The following is a 20496-nucleotide window of genomic DNA, read 5'->3' as shown; positions in this document are numbered from 1 at the left end:
ATTTTCGGCCCAACAACATAGATAGATACGTATATCGGTATATGTACGCCGTTCGGTTCGGTTGGAAACGAGCCAAGCAACGAGCAAGCTTTCGCTCGGCTCTTGAACAGCCCTACCCACAACAAACGGCCCAACAACAACTCCCACAGACAACAGGCCCAACATCAAGCCCAAACTCACCTAGCTCCCTCTTAGGCACCGTCATAATGAGCAGGCCCGGCTACGAGAACGGTCAAAAAATTTTGGACTTCATCTAACATGTCCTCTAGATCTGTTGGTTGAGGCCTGTAATTTTTGTGGGTCAAATATTTATATTTATTTATTTAAAAATATAAACTTTATAAAATATGATTATAATTTGACCCTCTTGTAATTATCGGGTCCAAAACCTTTTTTAATACATAACCCATTTAATCAAGTTTAAGTTATTGAGCTCAAACTAAAAATTAAACCTTAAAAAATAAAAATTAAAAAACATAGCGGCCGATGAATTCCTCTTTGACTCGTTCCTTCTTTGCAAACAAATGTTGAGCGTTGAACAGTGACCAACCTAGCTGACCACCACCGCTGATCCGTCGTTGATCTCCATCGTTTACCAAGCCAACCCTCAAGGAATAAAGTATGTGTTTTTTTTTTTCAATATCCCATGTAACCCTAATTTATCATTGTCAAGTTGGCCTTATATTGTTATATTGTACCTACTTTTAGCAAGTAGTTAACCAGTTATGCTTCTCAGACAACCATCCGATTCTCAAAAATGTAATTGTCGTTTACAAAAGTTAGCTTACATATTTGATTTTAATACTATATTTTTGTTATTTTTATTGCGTTAATCGTCGTTTAAAAAAATTAACTTGTATATTTCGATACTCGTCAAGGCCTACAAGCTTTTTTATTTTAGCTTGGCCGAAGTATTTATATAATCTGAGAGGAGCCTGAGCCCTAAAGGCAACTGTGCATCAACATATGGTATGTAACTTCTCAACATTAGTTTTCCATGTCGCTCATTCTTATATTTTTAATGAATTAACTGTATCTATAACATTGCTCACTAAATTACTAAGTTTATGACAACATGTAAATGTTTTTAACTTAGCATGTGGTTAGGGTATCGACCTAGAATGACTAAAGCGGTAGTGTTGGTGACTGGGTAGATAGGGTTGTTACTGTCATGCCACGTTAGGATCTTCCTATATGTGAAATCCTTCACATAAAACCAAATTGGTCAAATTCAAAAGAAGTCCAATTATCAATATTGAATTGACGAATTAAGTTTTTAATGATTTGTGGTATGCAAAGGACATGTTTAAGGTGAAGTGGTTTGGTGGAAGTGGATAAAGTGCGATTGTCCGATATGAGGATTGGAATGCGCTGACCATTTTCGACAAAAATAGAACTTGTTGAGCTACATAACAAGGGGGAAGTTAATTTACATTGGTTACCGGTGATATGAGATGTGGCACCTGAGTCCATGTGCCATGGGCCATTCGAGTTGTTGGTGTGCATGGCGGCAAAAACATTACTCAAGTCCGTCGGTCAAGAGCATCAAATTCCGTTGCATGGACCGAGCGGATAAAGATCCAGGTTTATTGTGACTTGTGAGACGTGTTCGGTGTTGGGGCATACTGTGTTGGGGCAGCCCATGGATATGGGGCCCATTCACCTTAGGTTGGATATGGGCTTGGAAGTGGTGGGGGCCATATTCCAGTAATTGGGCCAGTACCATTTGGGTTTGGGTTGTTTATGTGTAGGATGGCCTGTTGAGGTCCAGCTAGGAGCGATAGGGTTGCCAGTTCGTGTCTTAACATTTTTAATAGGTTAGAGACAACACGATTAACATAAGTATCAAACATGAAAATGACTCGCATAACAATTGACATTGGTGTTTTGAGAATGACAATTATTTTTAAAAATATACAAAATTGCATATCACACTCTTTGGCTAGACAGGTCTTATCGTGTCTAAACAAGTGCTCATTATCAGGGCCGGCTATAAGGGAGGGCCGTGTGGTTGACGGACCCCAGCCCGACACCCCGAGAGGCCTGGATTTTTTTTTTAAAAAAAATTATATATATATTTTTATAAAAAACAATATGTATATATAATGTTTAAACTTAATTACACAACCACTAGCTTGGTTTAGTGGTAAAGGAGTATGACTTTTAAACAAAAGGTTGTGGGTTCTAATCTCACCTGAGACATTTTAACCATATTTTTATAAAAAAAATGTTTTTCATACAACCAAATAATAAGATCCAAAAAATTAAGGCTCATTTAAAAATTAAATTGTTACCCAACAAGATACCCATTTTTATTACGGCCTAAAAAAATTCGCCTTCGGCCCAAAATTTTTTGACCGTTCTCGTAGCCGGGCCTGCTCATTATGACGGTGCCTAAGAGGGAGCTAGGTGAGTTTGGCTTGATGTTGGGCCTGTTGTCTGTGGGAGTTGTTGTTGGGCCGTTTGTTGTGGGTAGGGCTGTTCACGAGCCGAGCGAAAGCTTGCTCGTTGCTTGGCTCGTTTCCAACCGAACCGAACGGCTGAAATTCTAATCGAGCGAAAACCGAAAAGAGCCAAAATCGAATTGAGCATTTTCGATCGAACATCGAGCGATTTCGAGCATTATTTATTCTTTTTCACTTTAAAATTTTCAATAATAAACAAATTCGAAGGTTGTAAATAATATATTTTATAAATAAATTATTAGTTTTAGACAAACGTGTAATATATTGTAAATTTTTATTAAAACTAAGTTTGAAATGAGATATAATGATAATGTAAACAGACTTCTAGTATTCTAAAAACTTGAATCGAACATATAAAGCAATAAAATTGACGAAATATGAAAAAATTAAATAGGTAAAAATAATTATAAGCTTATATTTATGTGTTTTGTCTGTATATTTATATATTTTTTCATATATAAAATAAAATAAAAATATTCGAGCCGAACCGAACAGAGCAGGTCTTTGCTCGTTGCTTGGCTCGTTTACAAATCGGACCGAGCAGAGCGGCTTGTTTTCAATCGAGCGAAAAAACGAGCGAGCATTTTCCGAGTAAGTTCCGAGCGAGCGGCGAGCGAGTTCGAGCGACGAGCGGTTTGGACGGCCCTAGTTGTGGGAGTTTCTTGGTCCACCACGCTAACTTTCATTCCTATTCGAATATTGACGGCGTGGAGGGTCTTTTTGAACAACGGCTTCAATACCCGTGGAGGGCGAGTCACGAGTAAGACGACGTTTGAGTTCGGTTGGCAAACCCCGAACCACTTGGAGGACCATCCGTTCTTCATTCACTTGATTGATGTAGAAAGCCTTGACCGAATCACGTAAAACCTCATGTCCGTTTTGTTTCCACGTGCTTATTCGTTTGTGTGTTGGTTCCACTACGCCACTTGATTCCTAACAAGTTTCTCAATTTCTTTTTACTTTAACATTTGAATCTTATTGCTTGTTCCCCTGGATACGGTTGTTGGAAAGAACTTGTCTTAACTATCGATCATATGCTAAAATTGCAAGACTTATCTACATGCAAAATGGTTCAAGGCTTTTTATGTTATATTTACTCACTCGGCTCCTATCATTTTGCTTCATACAAAACAGCAATCAGATCGTATTATTTGGATGAAACAAATTTCTCTAGACCCTAAGTCAAACCAAGTTAAGGAAAGTGATATTTGATGTTTTAACTTGGATTGCAATTACTTTATTCTTGCTACGATAATCAATCAAATAACTATTTTAATTACGGTTTCAGTATCATGCATAACGGCTTGAAAGCTTTGTGACACACTTTTTAGTCGGCATACACACATGAAGCATTTACAAAGGATTTGGTTTTATGGGTTTAGGTTCAGCTGAAGCCAACCAACCTATTTATGATGCTGGCTTCCAGAATGTTAATTGCTGCTGGCCAACATATCATGTTCATGTATTTAGTGGGTGTTAGGAACTTAGGAGGATTTTGCATTGTTGATACATATGATGTTGTAATGTTTATTGCTTTATGCCACGTGTGACGGCTGTACGTAATGTTTCAAACAACACATGATGCCATAGATTGAATTGAGTGGTTAGTAAATTGAAGAAGAAATAAGTGTGCTAAATTGTAATGTACAGATTATGAAAGGTGGGTGGCTGCCTGTTCTAACTTCTAAGTCAAGTTGTGTGTAACAATCGGCTATCAATGAACAACAAATACTTTTGTGAGAACCGTTACAATGGTTTAGATGCATATTATAATGATCCAGTTTATTCACACGTCTGAACTTGACAACTTAGACGCATTACTTTAATGTTGGACACATTGTTATAATTGACAATTTAAATGCACCGTTAGAATATCTTGTTCTTATAAAATGTCTCAGCTTTTCCGTCTTTAACATTCTATTTAATTACACGAAACATTTATAATATATTTTGTCGTGTAGGACTGTAGGATGTGAACTAAATAAATATTCATTTTTTATGTATTGAACTTATGAGCGAGTTAGGGTTTTTCTTTTTTTCATTTTATAAAAAAAAACGTTTAATAAAATAACCATGTAGTCCTAAATTTAAGTATTAAGCATTTAGTCTTAAAACATTATTTAAATTAAATCCTCACTCTTTTAAATTTAAGACCGAATCCCATAGTTTCTCTAGATGTCTACCAAATCTATGTGTCTTCAAGATTTTTTTAAATACTAAGCCTACATATTGGTTAAGAAATATAAAATAACCCTATAAGTTAGTGACGAAGTCAGGATTTTTCCTACAAATTTGATGTTTTTGATGTTTAGATTTATTACAATCCGACGTTAAAGATGTCGTGCAGGAAAGGTCGAGCCGGGTTCGGCTTTTCTTTTAAAAAATCGTTAGTAAACCCTAAATGCAAAAATTCAACATAACCAACACATAATTCTAACCATAAGCATATTACTCTAATCAAGCTTAAACATACTACAATTACACATAAATCATAATTGATAAACATAAACAATCAAATAAAATCTAGCCTTAATTGTTTTTCTCATATTGAATTTGAAAATGGAAATAAAAAATGGATGATGATTGATGATTTTAGAGGGTCGTCATGACTCATGAGGGCTGAAAATCAAACATATCAGAGAGTCGTCGTCGTCGAGGGCTAGTCGCCTGGTCCGAAGGTTTTGGAGTCAAACCTCGACAATTGTGGAAGGGGCAAAGAGCATAACTTTGAAGACCGAATGCGCAAATGATTAGACGTTAAGTTTTTTTCTTTTTATAATTGTTTTCTGAATTTCACATTTCATTTAATTACTATTTAGGGTTTATATGTTAAGTAGGTTATTAGCCCACTTTTTAATTGAATTACTGGACTCCTATTTAATATAATATTTGGGCTAATTGTCCAGTTCAATTAGGTTTAGTATTTAGAAATTTATATAGTTTCTTTCTGGTTAATTGCTAAAAAAGAATAATTTACCTAAAATTTTCATAATAAGTGGATTCAAATGTTTTTTTTAAATGATAACGGCTTCGCTCTCAGAAAAGGGATGGATTCGTTCATCAATATTGTATTATACGTATATATTAAACCGAAAATAAATTGAGTTCATGCAAACCCGACCCATATACCTAGCTCATGCTCATGCTCATGCTCATGCTCATGCTCATGCTCATGCTCATGCTCATGCTCATGCTCATGCCCATGCCTATAAGTAGAGGTGGCAATGTGAGTGGGTTGGGTTGGATTTGGGTGATGGTTAGAATGAGTATGAGTCAGGATGAATTTTTAAAATAGAGGGTTAGGATGGGTATGGGTCAAGATGGATAAAGTTAACCCATCTTGACCCAAGTGAAGGTTAAAATACAAAGGATTTTAAAAACATCTCAAAAAAATATTCAAAAAAATTAACAAAAAAATAATATCTCAAAATATAAATAAAAAACGCAAAATGTAAAAAAACTAAAATGCCCCCCCCCCCCCCGGTCATCCTCGTTCATTAAAAAAACCGGGTTTTGTATCGGTTCAGATTGATTTTTTTTGGGTTTTTTTTGTTCGATTTTGCTTTTTTTCATTTCGGTCGGTTTCGGTATCCTTTCGGTTTCAGTGATTTCGGTTTCGATTTCTCGGTTTATGTTCGGTTTCGTGGGTTTTGTTGAAAATAAAATCGGATTGAACTTGTTTTAATCCATTCTAACCCATAAACAAACCCATTCTAACCCATAACCAAAAGTCATTAGTATTTCCCCAACTCATCTTGAACTCCTTAAAAAATTCTTTTAATCCATCCTAACCCATTCTAATTTTAAAAATTATCCATATTGACCCAAAATAACTTATTTGGATTTGTTTTGCCACCCCTACCTATTAGGGGGGAGGGGTGGTGGATGTGGTGGCATCACTCATCACACACCCCATCCAATCAAATGATGCTACATCACCAAACCCAAATCCATCACATGTGATGGTTTTTTACTAGGGGTGGTGGTGTGGTGTGGTTGTGTGTGATGAAATTTTTTTTTTTTGTTTTTTTTTTTTGCAAGATTAAATGTTACAAAGATAAATACATAAATAAAAACCGACAAAAAAATGGTTGATATAAGCCTCGTCACGTTTCCGCCAACTTAGCCGACTTTTAGATAATTTTTATAGCATTCAAAAGTTCAAGGTTTAATTCGTAAATTATTCTAAATTCTGTTTAAAAGAAATGTGAAAGTTAAGGGGTTAAATGTGTAAATTGTATTTAAAATATAATACAATAATAATAATAATAACAAAACGTAGCAGCCTTCCTCCTTTCCCCCATTTTTTCCGGTGACCCAACAAAACGCAGCAGCTCCTTCTTACCCGCATCTCGCAAAGGTCATTTTATCCTCGAGAACCCCACCATCACCCTCCATCAATTGCGTGATGGCCATCACGCAACATTGCCATCACGCGAGTGATAGCCCACCGGCAACGGTGTTGAGTGGTGCCATCACGCGTGATGATCTCCTTCAAGCGGTGCCCCGTCCCCCTAACTAACTAAAATAATTGGGTTGTTGAGCTGAGTTGAATCCAAACAACACATATTCCTTTGAATCAAAGACATCAACTCTAAGTCAAACATACTTAGAATTGTAATATATCAAATTTAATCCAAACGGTCAACGACTTCAAATTAAATGGGCAAACTCTAAGTATGAAACGTTGAATATTAACACCCTTTAGTAACCACTTCTAAAATGTAAACAAAAAAGTTTTTAAAACTGGTTAAAGTCAAAACATTTACCATATCAACTCATTTATTAAACTGGTCATATTTCGTTAACTGTCACCTATATCATATTATACTAAATTTCATAAATTTCATTATGTTGCATTACACCATTCCATATTACATTACATGTTAAATATCACATATTATGTCCTCTTACAGTATATCATATTATTCATATTTATTGTATTTATTACCAGGATAGCATTATTTGTGTACTAAATTTGTTATGATCATTTAACTTCATCGCTAATTTTATTAAAATTCTCATTAAATTATTATCCTAGACACTTGAATTAAATCCGTTTAAGAAGCTTTGAAGTACGGTTATGATGGTTTCAATTCTTGGTGATATTTCTTTTAAAATCATAATATAAAATAATAATTATGAAATACCTGCTTTTAGTCTTCAAAATTATTCATTACTTTTTTACTTTATATCAATTTTATTTTCTTTTCTTAGAAAGAATAATTAGAAAGAATTAACTTTTTTTCATTGTTATTTATATTATAAAAAATAAAACTAAGTTAAAAGTAAACGGTAAGAAATATTAATGATAACTACTTTAAGTATTGAAATCTTTCATTCAGTTTTTGCTTTATATCAATTTTATCTTCTGTTCTTAGAAATTATAACCTTTTTCAATATACAAACTATGTAGCTCTTATTACTATTATTGTGCATTGAAATTCTGTGACTACATTTATAAACCAAACAAAACGGATTTGGATGTGTAACGAACTCTTTAAACAATTTTTGTAATACAGAAGTTTTGTTCTGTTGTTCATTTTACCCCGACATACTTTGAGCATCCTGAGTGTTAAAAACATTAAAAAGATGTTTGGTTGTCAATCTCTTATCATTATTAAGAAAGAAACACTTATGGTCTATTTGGTATAAGCTAACTGGTTTTTTATTAACTTCATTCATGTCAAAGATGATAAGTGTCGATTAAGTGAATAGTAAAGAGTTAAAAAATATTACCGTAATTTCTAGTACTAAGAACTAAAGTTGCATATTTGACATATCACGGAAATGTAATACTCTTTTAATAACAAACTTATCTATTTTAATGAACCGTTTACTTTTCATTTTTGTTTTAATTGATATAGATTAATTTTTCCATGCAACTAAGTTGTTTTTTTCAGTCTTGACATATATAATCAATACATCTTTTTAAGATTAATTATTTATAAAAAAAAAAATTTAAAATGTTGAGATTAAAATACGTTAAGTTATTACTTATTAGCGTGCGCATACGCACATATAACTAAAAGGTATAACTGCATCCCAAACTCCACAAGAGCCGTTCGATCCCACCACGTACCAACCCTTCCTAAAAGAGACTCAGCATCCAAAATGGCCTCAAACACCAAATCATGACCAAAATCGACTCAATATATTGTTGTGATGAATACGCTTTATCTACATTTCGATAAACTTTATCAAAAACCAAATTAATACTAGAAGTGATGAGAATATATTTGAAACTGAAGTAACATATATTTATCAACATGCATATCTGTAAGTGACAATGAACTTGTTGTGAAGTCGAGCTCCATATGTTTCATGAACAACTTAAAGATAAGTTGAGAAACGATAAGATAGTTATAGTTAATTATGGAAGTTAAAGAATTATTTCTGTACCATTGACATGGATACAATGTAAAAACACAAAAGAACTCTTAAAAGAATAATAGAAAAAATCATAACTCAAAATTTAATAAAAATTTAAAAAGGTAAAAACATAAAAATGTTATCTTCTTCCTCTTTCTCAAAAAAAAAAATGTTTATGATTGTGTTTTTTTTTACTTGATATTGTGAATTTTTTACTTGATATTGTGTCTTTTTTAGTTATCAATGTGTTTTTTGTTTATTTTCATCATTGTGTCTTTTTTCTCGGTATTGTGTCTTTTATTGAGATTTTTTTGTTGAATGGGAATGATGACGGGGAAAACATTTTTTAAATTTTTTTTGGTTTTTATTTATATTTTGAATTATGAATTCTAATTATTTTTTTGTATTTTTTTTAGAAGTTTTTTTTTTCCAAAATTCTGAGACTCTTACTTTTATCTCAATGTGCATTTTAACCTTTCCTTTTAGTCAGAGTTAGTAAAACAAAAAAAATGTTATTTTATCGTCAAATTTTAGTGTATATACGGATGCGAGGAGCTTATATTTCTCCATATTTTTATCTAAACTATTTCTAAAAAAAAAGTCACATAAGATATTGTACGTTTTTCTCTTAAATTTATAACTATACTTCTTATATTTTTCAACCATATAAAACTATATTTTTTTATAATAGAAAAAATGAAAGTAATTGTAACCTTCCACCTCTGGTGGAATGGTTATGCTAATGATGGATAAGTGTCTACCCTCTTTGAGAGGTCAGGTTCGAATCTTGAAGCCCCCGAGTTTTCTATTACAGTGTATTTGCTCCAGAGAAGCCAAGTCAAACTTGGATGCCAGCGTAAGCTCGGTTAAGACAACATAGTCTGGCCTGAGTGGGGTTGTGAAGCTCCAGTGAGAAGTTGTGGTCTAACTTATCTGTGAAATTCGTCTTTAAAAAAAAGTTTGTAAAATATCTCATCATTTGGATGTAGTTAGTAAATATCTTGGAAATATAAAATGTTATAAAACGTAATATATGTAATATAATTTTAACCATTTAAGTTTATTTCAACATTCTAACTATAAGTCAATTGTTAACAATGTAATATTGAAATGATTTAACTCGTAATACGAACACGCTACAACGAGAATTCGGTTCACGTTATGACATATGACATTGTTGTCGATTTATGTCTGGACGTATACACTTTATATCACTATATATTCTAATACGAAATTTTACGTTATACCTTTTCAAACCAAAAATTATATTTATTAATATGACTCTGGTTTTTATAAAATTTATACCAAAATGTATATAAATTTATACTTTATTTCAACAGTATATTCAGATTTCTATAAAACATTATGTATATAAAATATATAATCGAGTTGTAAAAGAATAAATCAAATTTATAATCTCAAAGAAAATCAGGAAAGGATAATGATCATCTTCGGTTAAAGTAAACCATCTTACATATATCATGGTTGCCGTATATTCACTGTGAATTAATTACACCTTAAAATACGGGAGACGGTTGTTTTTTATTACATCATTATTTTTATTAATTTTTTTTATCTAAATAAAGACACAAAATTAATTAAACTTATAGGTGAAGGTTGAACTTTGAAGCAAATGCATGCACAATTCAAGCAAATACTCACTACCGATTAATTCACTCTCATCTCATCATCATTTGCTTCAATTCTCCATCCACATTAATCTGCTCTTTCTCTAGAACTCTCCGCCCGCTGTAACGGTGCAGTTGTAACCACCACCACCACCGCTTCGATCACCGGTAACAACCACCGTTTTGAAGTAAACATGGTTGTTTCCTTCAAAATTGCGAGAGTTGGTACTCGGTATCGTCCGAAACCTACACTCGAACCAGAACCAGAGTCATTTGGTCCGGAACTTAACGAGGAAGATGAAGTTGACGCACATGCTAACCATCCTCAAATGATCCGGTCTTCCAGTTCTAGGAAGAGATCGGTATAGAATAGCTGTTACTTGATATTTATTTTTGTTGCACCGATCGGTGACGTAATGGGTTGTTTTAGGATATGGTGTGATACTCGTTTAATCGGAGTATTTTGCCCTAAATTAGTTAGTTAGTATGTACATATGGATGGATATTTATTAATTTGATGTGTAGATTGTATATTAGTTTGATCATTGATGTGATTTTGTTTGAAGAAAAGTGTATAGCAAGTAATCATACATTTTGCATGCATGAAGTTTATTTTAATCAAGTCCTTTTCACTGAGATGGTTTTGATCTGAAAATAAAATAATGATTAATGGATTTATATAGAATTTAGTCCCAAATCTTGATGTAAACGGTCGTATCGGGTGAACCTTTGTTGGATCATCTGGAGATGGCGAGAGTACATCGAAAACTTAGTAAATTGTTGGATTAAAGTTTAGTTTTTGCCTATTGGGATCTTTAAATTATGTTAAATGTTTAATGTTATAAGTTGATTATTCTGTTCCATAATTGATACTGTTTGCTGTATAGGTTGATGTCATGGAGGATTATCGCAATATCGCTGAAAGTTCAGGTATTTTCTTCAAAAGTGGTTTCATTTGAAGAATTTTTTTTCTAAATATTCATTTTATGTTTATGCAGATGCAAAAGTGTCCTTCATTCTAAGCATCTTCGAAAATGGATATACAATCGTTGACGCGTCTGAGGTTTGTTATCTTTTGACTTGTTTGAAAACTACAAATGGTATTATTGGATTCGACATGACTAACACGTTTTTGTATGCGTTTTTAGAGTAGTGATTGGCGTGTACATGATCCGCAGTTTTTGCGCCCATATGACAGGAGATCTGAAAGTATGATTACAGTAAGTATTTTGTATGATTTTCACTAACTGCATTTTGAGATCTAAATATCTGAAGCTTAGCTCTTTTTAACCACACTATTTTGTAATTAAAGGCAATTGAGTGTGGTTACCTGCCCTCCGATTTCTTGGATGATATACAATGCAAATACATCAATGGAACCGTTCAATGTGAGGTGAGTAATCATAAATCAAAACTGAAAAAGAAATTGCTTTAGAGCTTAAAATTTCTCCAAGATATGAATAATTATGCAAAAGTTTGAATTATTGCAGGTGCGAGATTATCGGAAGGAATCTTCTAAATCAGCAGCTGATATTCCTTCTGTTAAGAAAGTATCTCTTAAGATGACACTGAATGATGCGGTGAAGGATATCGATCTAATTTATGATAAGACATGGGAATATGGCGATTTACTTGTAAGTATAAGATATAATATCAATTTCTTGACAGAAAGCATACAAACAAAAAACTGGCATTTAATGCAACTGGACTCTAGGAAATGGAGGCGCGGATATTACTCGCCCTACAGCCAAAACTTAATCTAGACCCGACTCCCAATTTAGCCAGACTTTGTCGGGAACCGACGTCTGTTAAGGTAAGCCCTAAAAGCTCATTTAATGTTTGATGTTAATGATTTTGTATCTGGTTATCAGTTATCAGCCATCTTAGTATGCATGTAGTTTCATTTACATATTATCCTTTGTTTATAATTGTTTCTTTGTGAATTTTTTTATGTGAACTTTATTGCAGCTGAATCTTGATATACGTGAGATGCGTCTAAAGAGGTTGAGGCCAGTAACTGAACCAGAAAGCTCAAAATCGCGTGAACCGGAAAACATTCTGCAGGATCACTTTTCGAAAATCAAAATGTTGACTGCAAGGTTTGACTTTCCATCTCAGCTTTTATTGATACTTAAGTTTGCATACATTTCTTTTCTATTGTTCTATAGAGATATATATCTTGTATTATATATTCTTGATTAATAGTTAAATGTTGAAATATTTTAGGGAAAAAGTGTGACTTAGTGAGTGTACGCACACGCGACACAATGTTTCCCTAAGTTTGTGGTGCTTTAAAGAGAAATACACAATAATGTCATCATGATTATGTAAGTTGGATAACCAATTGGTTCTTCCTATTTCAGGTTTAACCTCAACTGCAAAATTAACAAGATAGAAGATGATCACAAACCAGCTATACATTTTTCTTCTCAACAACTGAAAGAAACTCTTAGCGATAATCAAGATAAAGACATTCCCGAAGATGAACCATGCAAAATGCCATTGTCAATGTCACTTATGGGAGGAAACATCAATATTTGCAAGACCCGACTTTTAAACTTTGAGCTGGAAGAACCTCCGATGCCAGGTCAGCTGGATACGCAATAAGAAACTGGGTATTAAAGAAATTATATTTGTTTCTGAAGATTTATATTTGTTTCAGAAAATGAGTCTGTAGAGATCCCCAAGTTTTACACTGGATTGATATTATCAGAAAGACGAAGCGATGGAACTGTAGCAGTGCATCTTGGCGATCTGGATGCTATTGATTACTTGCCAAATGACCAACTGCTTTCACCACTTAAAAATACTGTGAGTTTACTTGTTTATTTCTTTGAATGTTCATGCATATATGTTTAAAGTTCGCATTTATAGTGGCGGCACGCTTGATTAAGAGTCCAAATGTGTCACTACCATTAGGCGGAATTTCATATATATACATCCTTCTATAAGTTTAAATTTTCAAAATATTATGTTTACCTTTGCAATATACTAAAACTATCATATTTAACTAATTATACATCGTACATAAAATACAATTGTTATAATTAATCGCTTTTATTTTGTTTCCTAATAAGATGCGTTTAGTGTTTTGAAATGGTAGATACGGTATTACAAACCTAGAAGGATGTACATGAGGCTAATTCTTAAATTTAGTCATGTGATGTACATAATTCTGACCTGTGGTTTAATTTGATGAATCAGCATATGGCGGACTTGCTTGCAAAACAATACTGCGATCTGGTATGTCATCAAATTTATTATAATATCTTTTGTAGACGTGGAAAAATCGGTCGGTTGGTAGCAGGTGTTTTTGTGTACGTCTTGTGACGGCTTGGTTGGTCCGAAACATTTATGGTTTCAAGATCAAAATTCATTAAAAAACAAGTAACGTGTCGAATTTGATTACAAAAACGATGTTATTTCCTATTTGTTGCATTCAACAGTTTGGGGGACACTTTGTGGGAGACTTTCATTTTTCGACACATTCCATTATTACCTATTTTCTAAGTTTTACTTGTTTGACCCGTTAGAGATAAATGTATTGGGTCGAAATTGCAACCCTAATGTTAATATGTAGAAAGTGGGCATTTATTTTCCAACATATACAAATAAACAACTTTTTAAAATATACTTTATTACGCAGATGTTACATGAAGGTTACAAACCAGCAGGCGACCATCTCAAAATAACACCGGCTAGCCTAGCTCTGTCAGCGGGTGGTCAACCTGACACAACTCCTGAAGACTTCAATAAATGGCTTCTACAAATTTTGAAAGATGATCCCAGAGAGCTATTTTATGAACTTAATGAACCATCTAGTCATCATAATATGCACCCTCAAAGCACAGGATTAAAACCTGGGCCTTCAACTGCAAGGAATAAGCAGCCTTGTGTGGTTCATAGTTATTGGGAGTCACAAGGCAAACCTAAGCCTATACGCCAACATCAACAATCTCAAATTCAGAGGCCAATGCTTATGAGACCCGTTGGTAATCATTTTAGCACGGTTGGGTTTCAGGGGTTAGGAATGGGACAGAACCAAACGGCTACAAGAAGCCTAATGGCTACGAGGGCTTTGTCACCAATGATGGGTCAAAACCCAATGGCGACAAGGGCTTTGTCACCAATGACGGGTCAGAACCCAACGGCTATAAGACGGGTGAGGGGTCAACGTAACACAAATGTGCAAGGTGGATCTGTGAGGCAAACTGGTAATGTTGGTGGGTTACTACAAGGTGTTAATAGACAGACACACCTGGGATCTGGTTCAGGCTCAGGCTCAGGCTCAGGGTCAAGTGGCGCTTCAATGCTAGGTTCTGGCACTGGTATTAACAAGGCTGATCACTTGGTGCAAATGACCCAGAACCGTTATATGAACCATCAGCAACAGCAGCAGTTTCAGTTAATAAAGCAAGAGCCCACATCTAGTTTGCAGGCTGTATCTGGTTCGGGCTCAGGGCCAAGTGGTGTCATAACGCTGGGTTCTGGTGTTGGTACTAACAGGGTTAGTGACATGAACGCCATGCAAATGGCCCAGAACCGTCACATGAACCAGCAGCAGCTTCAGTTAATAAAACAAGAAGCCAGATATAATTTGCAGTCTGTATCTAGTTCGGGCTCAGGGCCAAGTGGTGTTATAATACCGGGTTCTAGTACTGGTAATAGCATGGTTAGTGGCATGAACACCATGCAAATGGCCCAGAACCATCACATGAACCAGCATCAGCTTCAGTTTATAAAACAGGAACCCACAACTCATTTGCAGGCTGTATCAGGTTCGGGCTCAGGGTCAAGTGGTGTTGTAATGTTTGTTCCTGGTGCTGGCATAAACAGAGCTAATGACATGAATGCCATGCAACTGGGCCAAAACCGGTACATGAACCAGCAGCAGTTTCAGCAGGATGGATCTGGTTTGGGCTCAGGGTCAAGTGCTGTTGTAATAATGGGTCCTGGTGCTTGTACAAACAGAGCTAATGACATGAATGTCATGCAAATGGCCCCGAATTGTTATATGAACCAGCAGCCGTTTCAGCAGGCTGGATCTGGTTCGGTTTCAGGGTCAAGTAGTGTCATAATGCTGGGTTCGGATACCAATATTAACAAGGTCAATGAAATGAACACCATGAAGAGAAATTATATGGCATGCTTAAGCCAGAACCAAAACCAAAACCATTATATAAACCAGCAACAGTTTCAGTTAGTAAGACAACCGACATCTAATTTGCAGGCTGAATCTAGCTCGGGCTCAGGGCAAAGTGCTGTTTGGATGTTGGGTCCTAGTACTGGTATTAAAAGGCCTAATGAGATGAACCCAATGCAAAGAAATGTTATGGCACGCTTGAACCCAAACCATCATATGAACCAGCAGCAGCAGTTTCAGTTGGTACAACCAGAAGCCACATCTCATTTGCAGGCTGTACAATTGCCAACTCAGCAGTCAGGTTCACTCTCACCATCAACTGGAAGACCACATCAGAAGCCGGGTCCCCATCAACCAACTCCGTGAGCCCGTGTTTAAATAATTATAGCGACTATAAACTGCAAACTTATAACAGCTTTTATATTATGTGTGTAATAGTTATGGAGTCTTACAGAAACTTCTTATATGCTTGTTTATTACCTATCTTTTTATATACAACATGGATTGCTTAGTTATAAATTTGCCCATGTTTTTATATGTTATTAATCATGTTTTATAGAACATAATGGTTGCTTACTTTTTTCAGAAAAATAACATGTAGGATGCTACCATAAGTATAACGTTTTAAAGAAAATCATTATCTGATCTCCTTTTTGTACGGTTGCATTCTGTAAGAAAGTACTAAACTCTTCTCCCTCCATAAATCATATTTTAAATCAGACAACCGCAAAGGACGATTATGAAAGAGATTCATTAGCATTACATAAACAAGATGTAAAATGCAACACATAATTAACTGTTTGTCAATATTGCGAATAGATTAAACTTGTCTAAATGTAAAATTCACATAAACAAAACTTTCGAGTTGAAGGTACGAATGGATAATGTAACTAAAGTGCAGAGGTGCAAGCATAATTAAACTTAAAACTTTGTAACGGGAACTCAGTGAAATCGAGCCATATCTCCATGAAAGAAAAGAAACCATGATCAATATATCTTCTTTCTGGCCCAAAACAGTAGAATAACAACTCCAAGAACAATTGCAACAGGAGCCCATTTCTTGATCAAAGCCTGCAGTTGGTGACAACAATTTTAAGCTGAATTATTTTGAACAAGTTCAACTGTTTTGAGGTAAGTTTTATCACTCAAGGTTAGGCTTTCTTTGAGAACACAAAGAATGCAGGCAAAATTACCGAAATATAAGCTGATTATTTTAACAGATTAATATTTTATTATAACTAAAACAAACCAACCTGGCGGTTTAAATCTCTTGCTTTATCCGCATATACGCGAGATTCTGATGTTAAGCGGCTTGACATTTGACTGACCTCTGCACAAGTTAACAATCTCAATTAATAAAGCACTTCCTCAAAAGTATTTTATAAACCAGGTGTCACATTGTAAAAGCACAACATTTTGACCAGTTTACAATGACATCTTATGATAAAATACTATAGCATATAAGATAATCAGATAATAAACATCACAGTTAAAAGGTGCAATCCTTTCATTATTTTTATACTACTTCCAAACCGTAAAAAATGCAATGTTCGACTAGGTACATATTAGTTTAATGAGCATTTTACTGGTAATTAAATGAATGAAAAGAACTTACGGTCCAATTTTTCACCAACACCAAGAACTTCTTGTACGTTACGAGTCATAATTTGGTGAACCTCATAAAGTTCATCATTCAACTTAGAAATGTTCCTCTGAGTTCTTGTGTCCTGGTACAGTTTCTTAGTCCTCTGTATAAATGTATCTATTCGACAAATTAAAAGAAGCAGTCAAGTACAATACCATAATGACAAAACAAGCAAATGAAATTAAAAACAAGTAATATCTTACCAAATTTTATAAAAGCATACGGTCTTGCAGCAGTTTCAATTTGATTTCCATAACCACGCTCAAATTCATTCTTGAGATCTTCAAGATATTGGAATGCAAGTTTCTTCGGATAAGCACAATCACACATTGTTAAATAACAAACTCGCCCTTCAATAATATAACTGATAACATAAGTTAAGGAACCTAATGCATATGATTTAGCCTTTTATATGAAAACTAGCATACGAAAAGGAATGTTAAAAAAACACTAACGCAAACTTGGTAGCCAGACCATGAGTAGCCAAATCAAATATAACATTGTCTGTGTTTGTTCGTTTGTGTTCGTGAACCGTTCACAAACAAATCCAATTTGTTAACGAACAAAAAATTCCGTTCGAGTTAGGTGTTGGTGAACCGTTCGCTTATCCTATAATAGCTTAAAGAACGAACATGAACACGTAATCATGATCTTAAAAAAGTTAGGACAAATGTAGGATACTGGAAAACATAAGGGCCGGTCTCAACGGACATCCTGGATGCCTCATTTTGTCCCCTCGAAAGATTCTTAAACAATGCTTTAACTTGCTGTTTGTAGAACTCTGCATCCTGCAAATCGCGACCGTCGTCAAGTCCTTCGGCTAACGGAAGGCCATCAGTGACACGTGCAATCATAGTCAGCTTCACCATCTTTAGTTCGAGAAGCTGTCACTGTAATGATATAATAAAATCACATAACAATAATAATAATAATAAAACAGACCGATACAAACTTATTTTCTATCCTATTTCACAATTCATTCAGGTAAACGTAATCGATCGAGAATTAACTTGATTCAGGTTAACATAATTGCAATTTGATCTGGAAAATAATAAGGAATTGAAGATAACCTCATGCGTATGTGATAGGATTCGAAACGGATCCAGAAGAAGGCAAATTGAATTGAGATTAGGGTTTTGGTGATCGATAAATTGGGGATGCAGTCCAAATCTATATCTATACTATCTTATAATACATATAGTTTTTTACACAAAACTCTTAAAAATAAGAGCTGTACAAATTTAGGTGCTTGAGGTAGGACCCTATTACATCTAAAAAACCAAATGCCCGCTCTAAATGAATTTAACCTGAAGATTTCAAAATTCAAAATTTGAATCCTTGGCTGGATTTGAGGGAACCACACACATAAAGAAAGAAGAAATAGAGAAATGAAGTTCTAAAGAGAGAGAGAGAGGAGGTCAATTGGTGGTATGAGTCCTTGGCTATATGAAGTCTTCTTAAAACACAGATTTTGTCTGAGGATTATGACGAACATGAGGATGATTTCTTGTCTGAGGTGAAGATGACGATGAACTGATCAATTTCATTGCGACATAATGGGCTTGACGATTTGGAGCAGCAAGAGGTAAACCATAACCCTGATTTTATCCCTAATTTTACTTTTTAATCTCAAGAATCATATAAACGATCATATAGTTTCTAAGGTAAATTAGGGCTTAAATGGAAAATTTATGGTTATGTAGGTAAAATTTAAAGAAGACAGAAGCAAACATACATGCATTTGGGTTTCCTTCGATCTCTGGAATCATCAACAATGTAAGCCTTTTTTTATCCAAAGGTCCAACTTTGAATCTTCATAAATTAATGTGTAGGGTTCATAATTTCATGTAAAGACACAAGTGTATCTGTGTACATCTCATGAGTCATGTCTTGATGTTTTCTTAGGTATATTCTGATTTGTTTATTTTTTTCAAATTTAGTTGTTGCCCATCTTGGTTTATGAATATACTATGAGCTCATAGTCTCACACACCGAAAGCAATATAATCTTGGGCTACCTGATTTTAATTTTTATTTGTTTTGTTTTGATGAACATTAGAGTATGACAATCCAATTCTGGAACCTAACATCCACTAAAGTAACAAGAGAATGATTTTAAAAAGAATTGAAAACAATTCAGATAATTTTTTGGTGACATTTTTCTACCTTAAACCTATATATATATATATATATAAACATTTTAATTTTATTGCTCTAAAATTGGGCTTTTTTATTTCTAAAGTTGGAGAAGATATGTAATCAGCATATAATTGGAATTGGGCGTGCATGTTAGGCTGTTGATCCAATTGTAGACCTGAATATTCAATTGTAAGTTGTATTTTCATAATTTGATTGCTTATCCAATAGTATGTCACTTTCTAAAGTTTGCCTCTTTACTTTGTTTCTCTGAAGTGAACTTGCTCATGGTCTTCTTTCGGGTCAATATTTTGTTCCATCTGTGCAGGTATGTTGATTTAGTAATTTCGCTTTATTTTGCAATTCTTTCTTTTAATACGAATTGATTGTCACCTGTTTATTTCACTCAGAATGATGATGTGGCAAATGTCGTTGATTCATCTACTAGGATTTTAACTTATTGATGTAGGTACACATTTGATGTAATAACTTCAAAAATCTAACATAACATATATCCATGCTAAACCGTCGACGGTGAATGGATCAATAGGCGACGACTCCAGCAAAGGAAGATCTTTAGTGGTTCCAATGGGAAAAGGCCAGTGGTTCTTGCAACGTCTGGCCCGGTGTCATGTTTATTTAGACTAGATCTAGAGGTTTTAATGGTGGTGCTTGGGCTTTGATGGATTCTTAGTGGTCTGAGGTAACAGATGGCGACAACAAGCATATGTTTTATTTTCCTATTTTCCCATTTATTCTCACATGAGGATTACAAAAAAAAGGTAGTAGTTAACTTTAAACTCTTCATATGAGTTTGCTTTATTTTGAGTTTACATGGTTTATTAATAATGAGTACATATATTTTTATTGTATAGGGGGATGGTATATTCGGTTTTTTGTGCTTATTTGCTACTTGTGAAGGTAACTAGCAGCTTCATGACATTTGTACATGTAATCTCGACTGTCTTAGCTTAATGTGATTCTGCTTTCAGATTAGAGGCAAGTGTGGGAAACCACTTTAAACAATCAAAGCTCATTATCACATCAAATAATCGGCCTGGTAATCCTAAAATATTAGCAGCTTTTTGCATACTGTTTTGTGTAGGGT

The 20496-nt window shown here is 34.4% G+C and overlaps 1 protein-coding gene across 1 annotated transcript; it reads right to left on the bottom strand.

Moving 5' to 3' along the window:
* Positions 1–16345: 16345 nt before the first annotated feature.
* LOC143533680 (25.3 kDa vesicle transport protein SEC22-1-like) lies at positions 16346–18143 on the bottom strand. Its single transcript, XM_077028382.1, has 5 exons — positions 17935–18143; positions 17457–17617; positions 17224–17370; positions 16862–16938; positions 16346–16679 (listed from the first exon to the last, which is right to left on the bottom strand). Exons 1-5 carry the CDS (start codon positions 18120–18122, stop codon positions 16596–16598), a joined length of 657 nt encoding a protein of 218 aa, XP_076884497.1. The 5' UTR covers positions 18123–18143; the 3' UTR covers positions 16346–16595.
* Positions 18144–20496: the final 2353 nt, after the last annotated feature.

Source organism: Bidens hawaiensis, unplaced genomic scaffold, assembly GCF_021521415.1.
Source record: "Bidens hawaiensis isolate Kalapana, Puna unplaced genomic scaffold, B.hawaiensis_p1.1 tig00009828_1, whole genome shotgun sequence".
Taxonomy (NCBI): Eukaryota; Viridiplantae; Streptophyta; class Magnoliopsida; order Asterales; family Asteraceae; genus Bidens; species Bidens hawaiensis.
This window is presented reverse-complemented; position numbering and strand designations above follow the sequence as displayed.

Coding starts and splice junctions, on each gene's coding strand:
- LOC143533680 (XM_077028382.1), bottom strand. CDS start 18,122: ATGGTGAAGCTGACTATGATTGCACGTGTCACTGATGGCCTTCCGTTA. Junction 17,371..17,456: donor GTATGCTTTTATAAAATTTG/GTAAGATATTAC, acceptor TTTGTCGAATAG/ATACATTTATACAGAGGACT. Junction 16,680..16,861: donor CAAGAGATTTAAACCGCCAG/GTTGGTTTGTTT, acceptor CACCAACTGCAG/GCTTTGATCAAGAAATGGGC.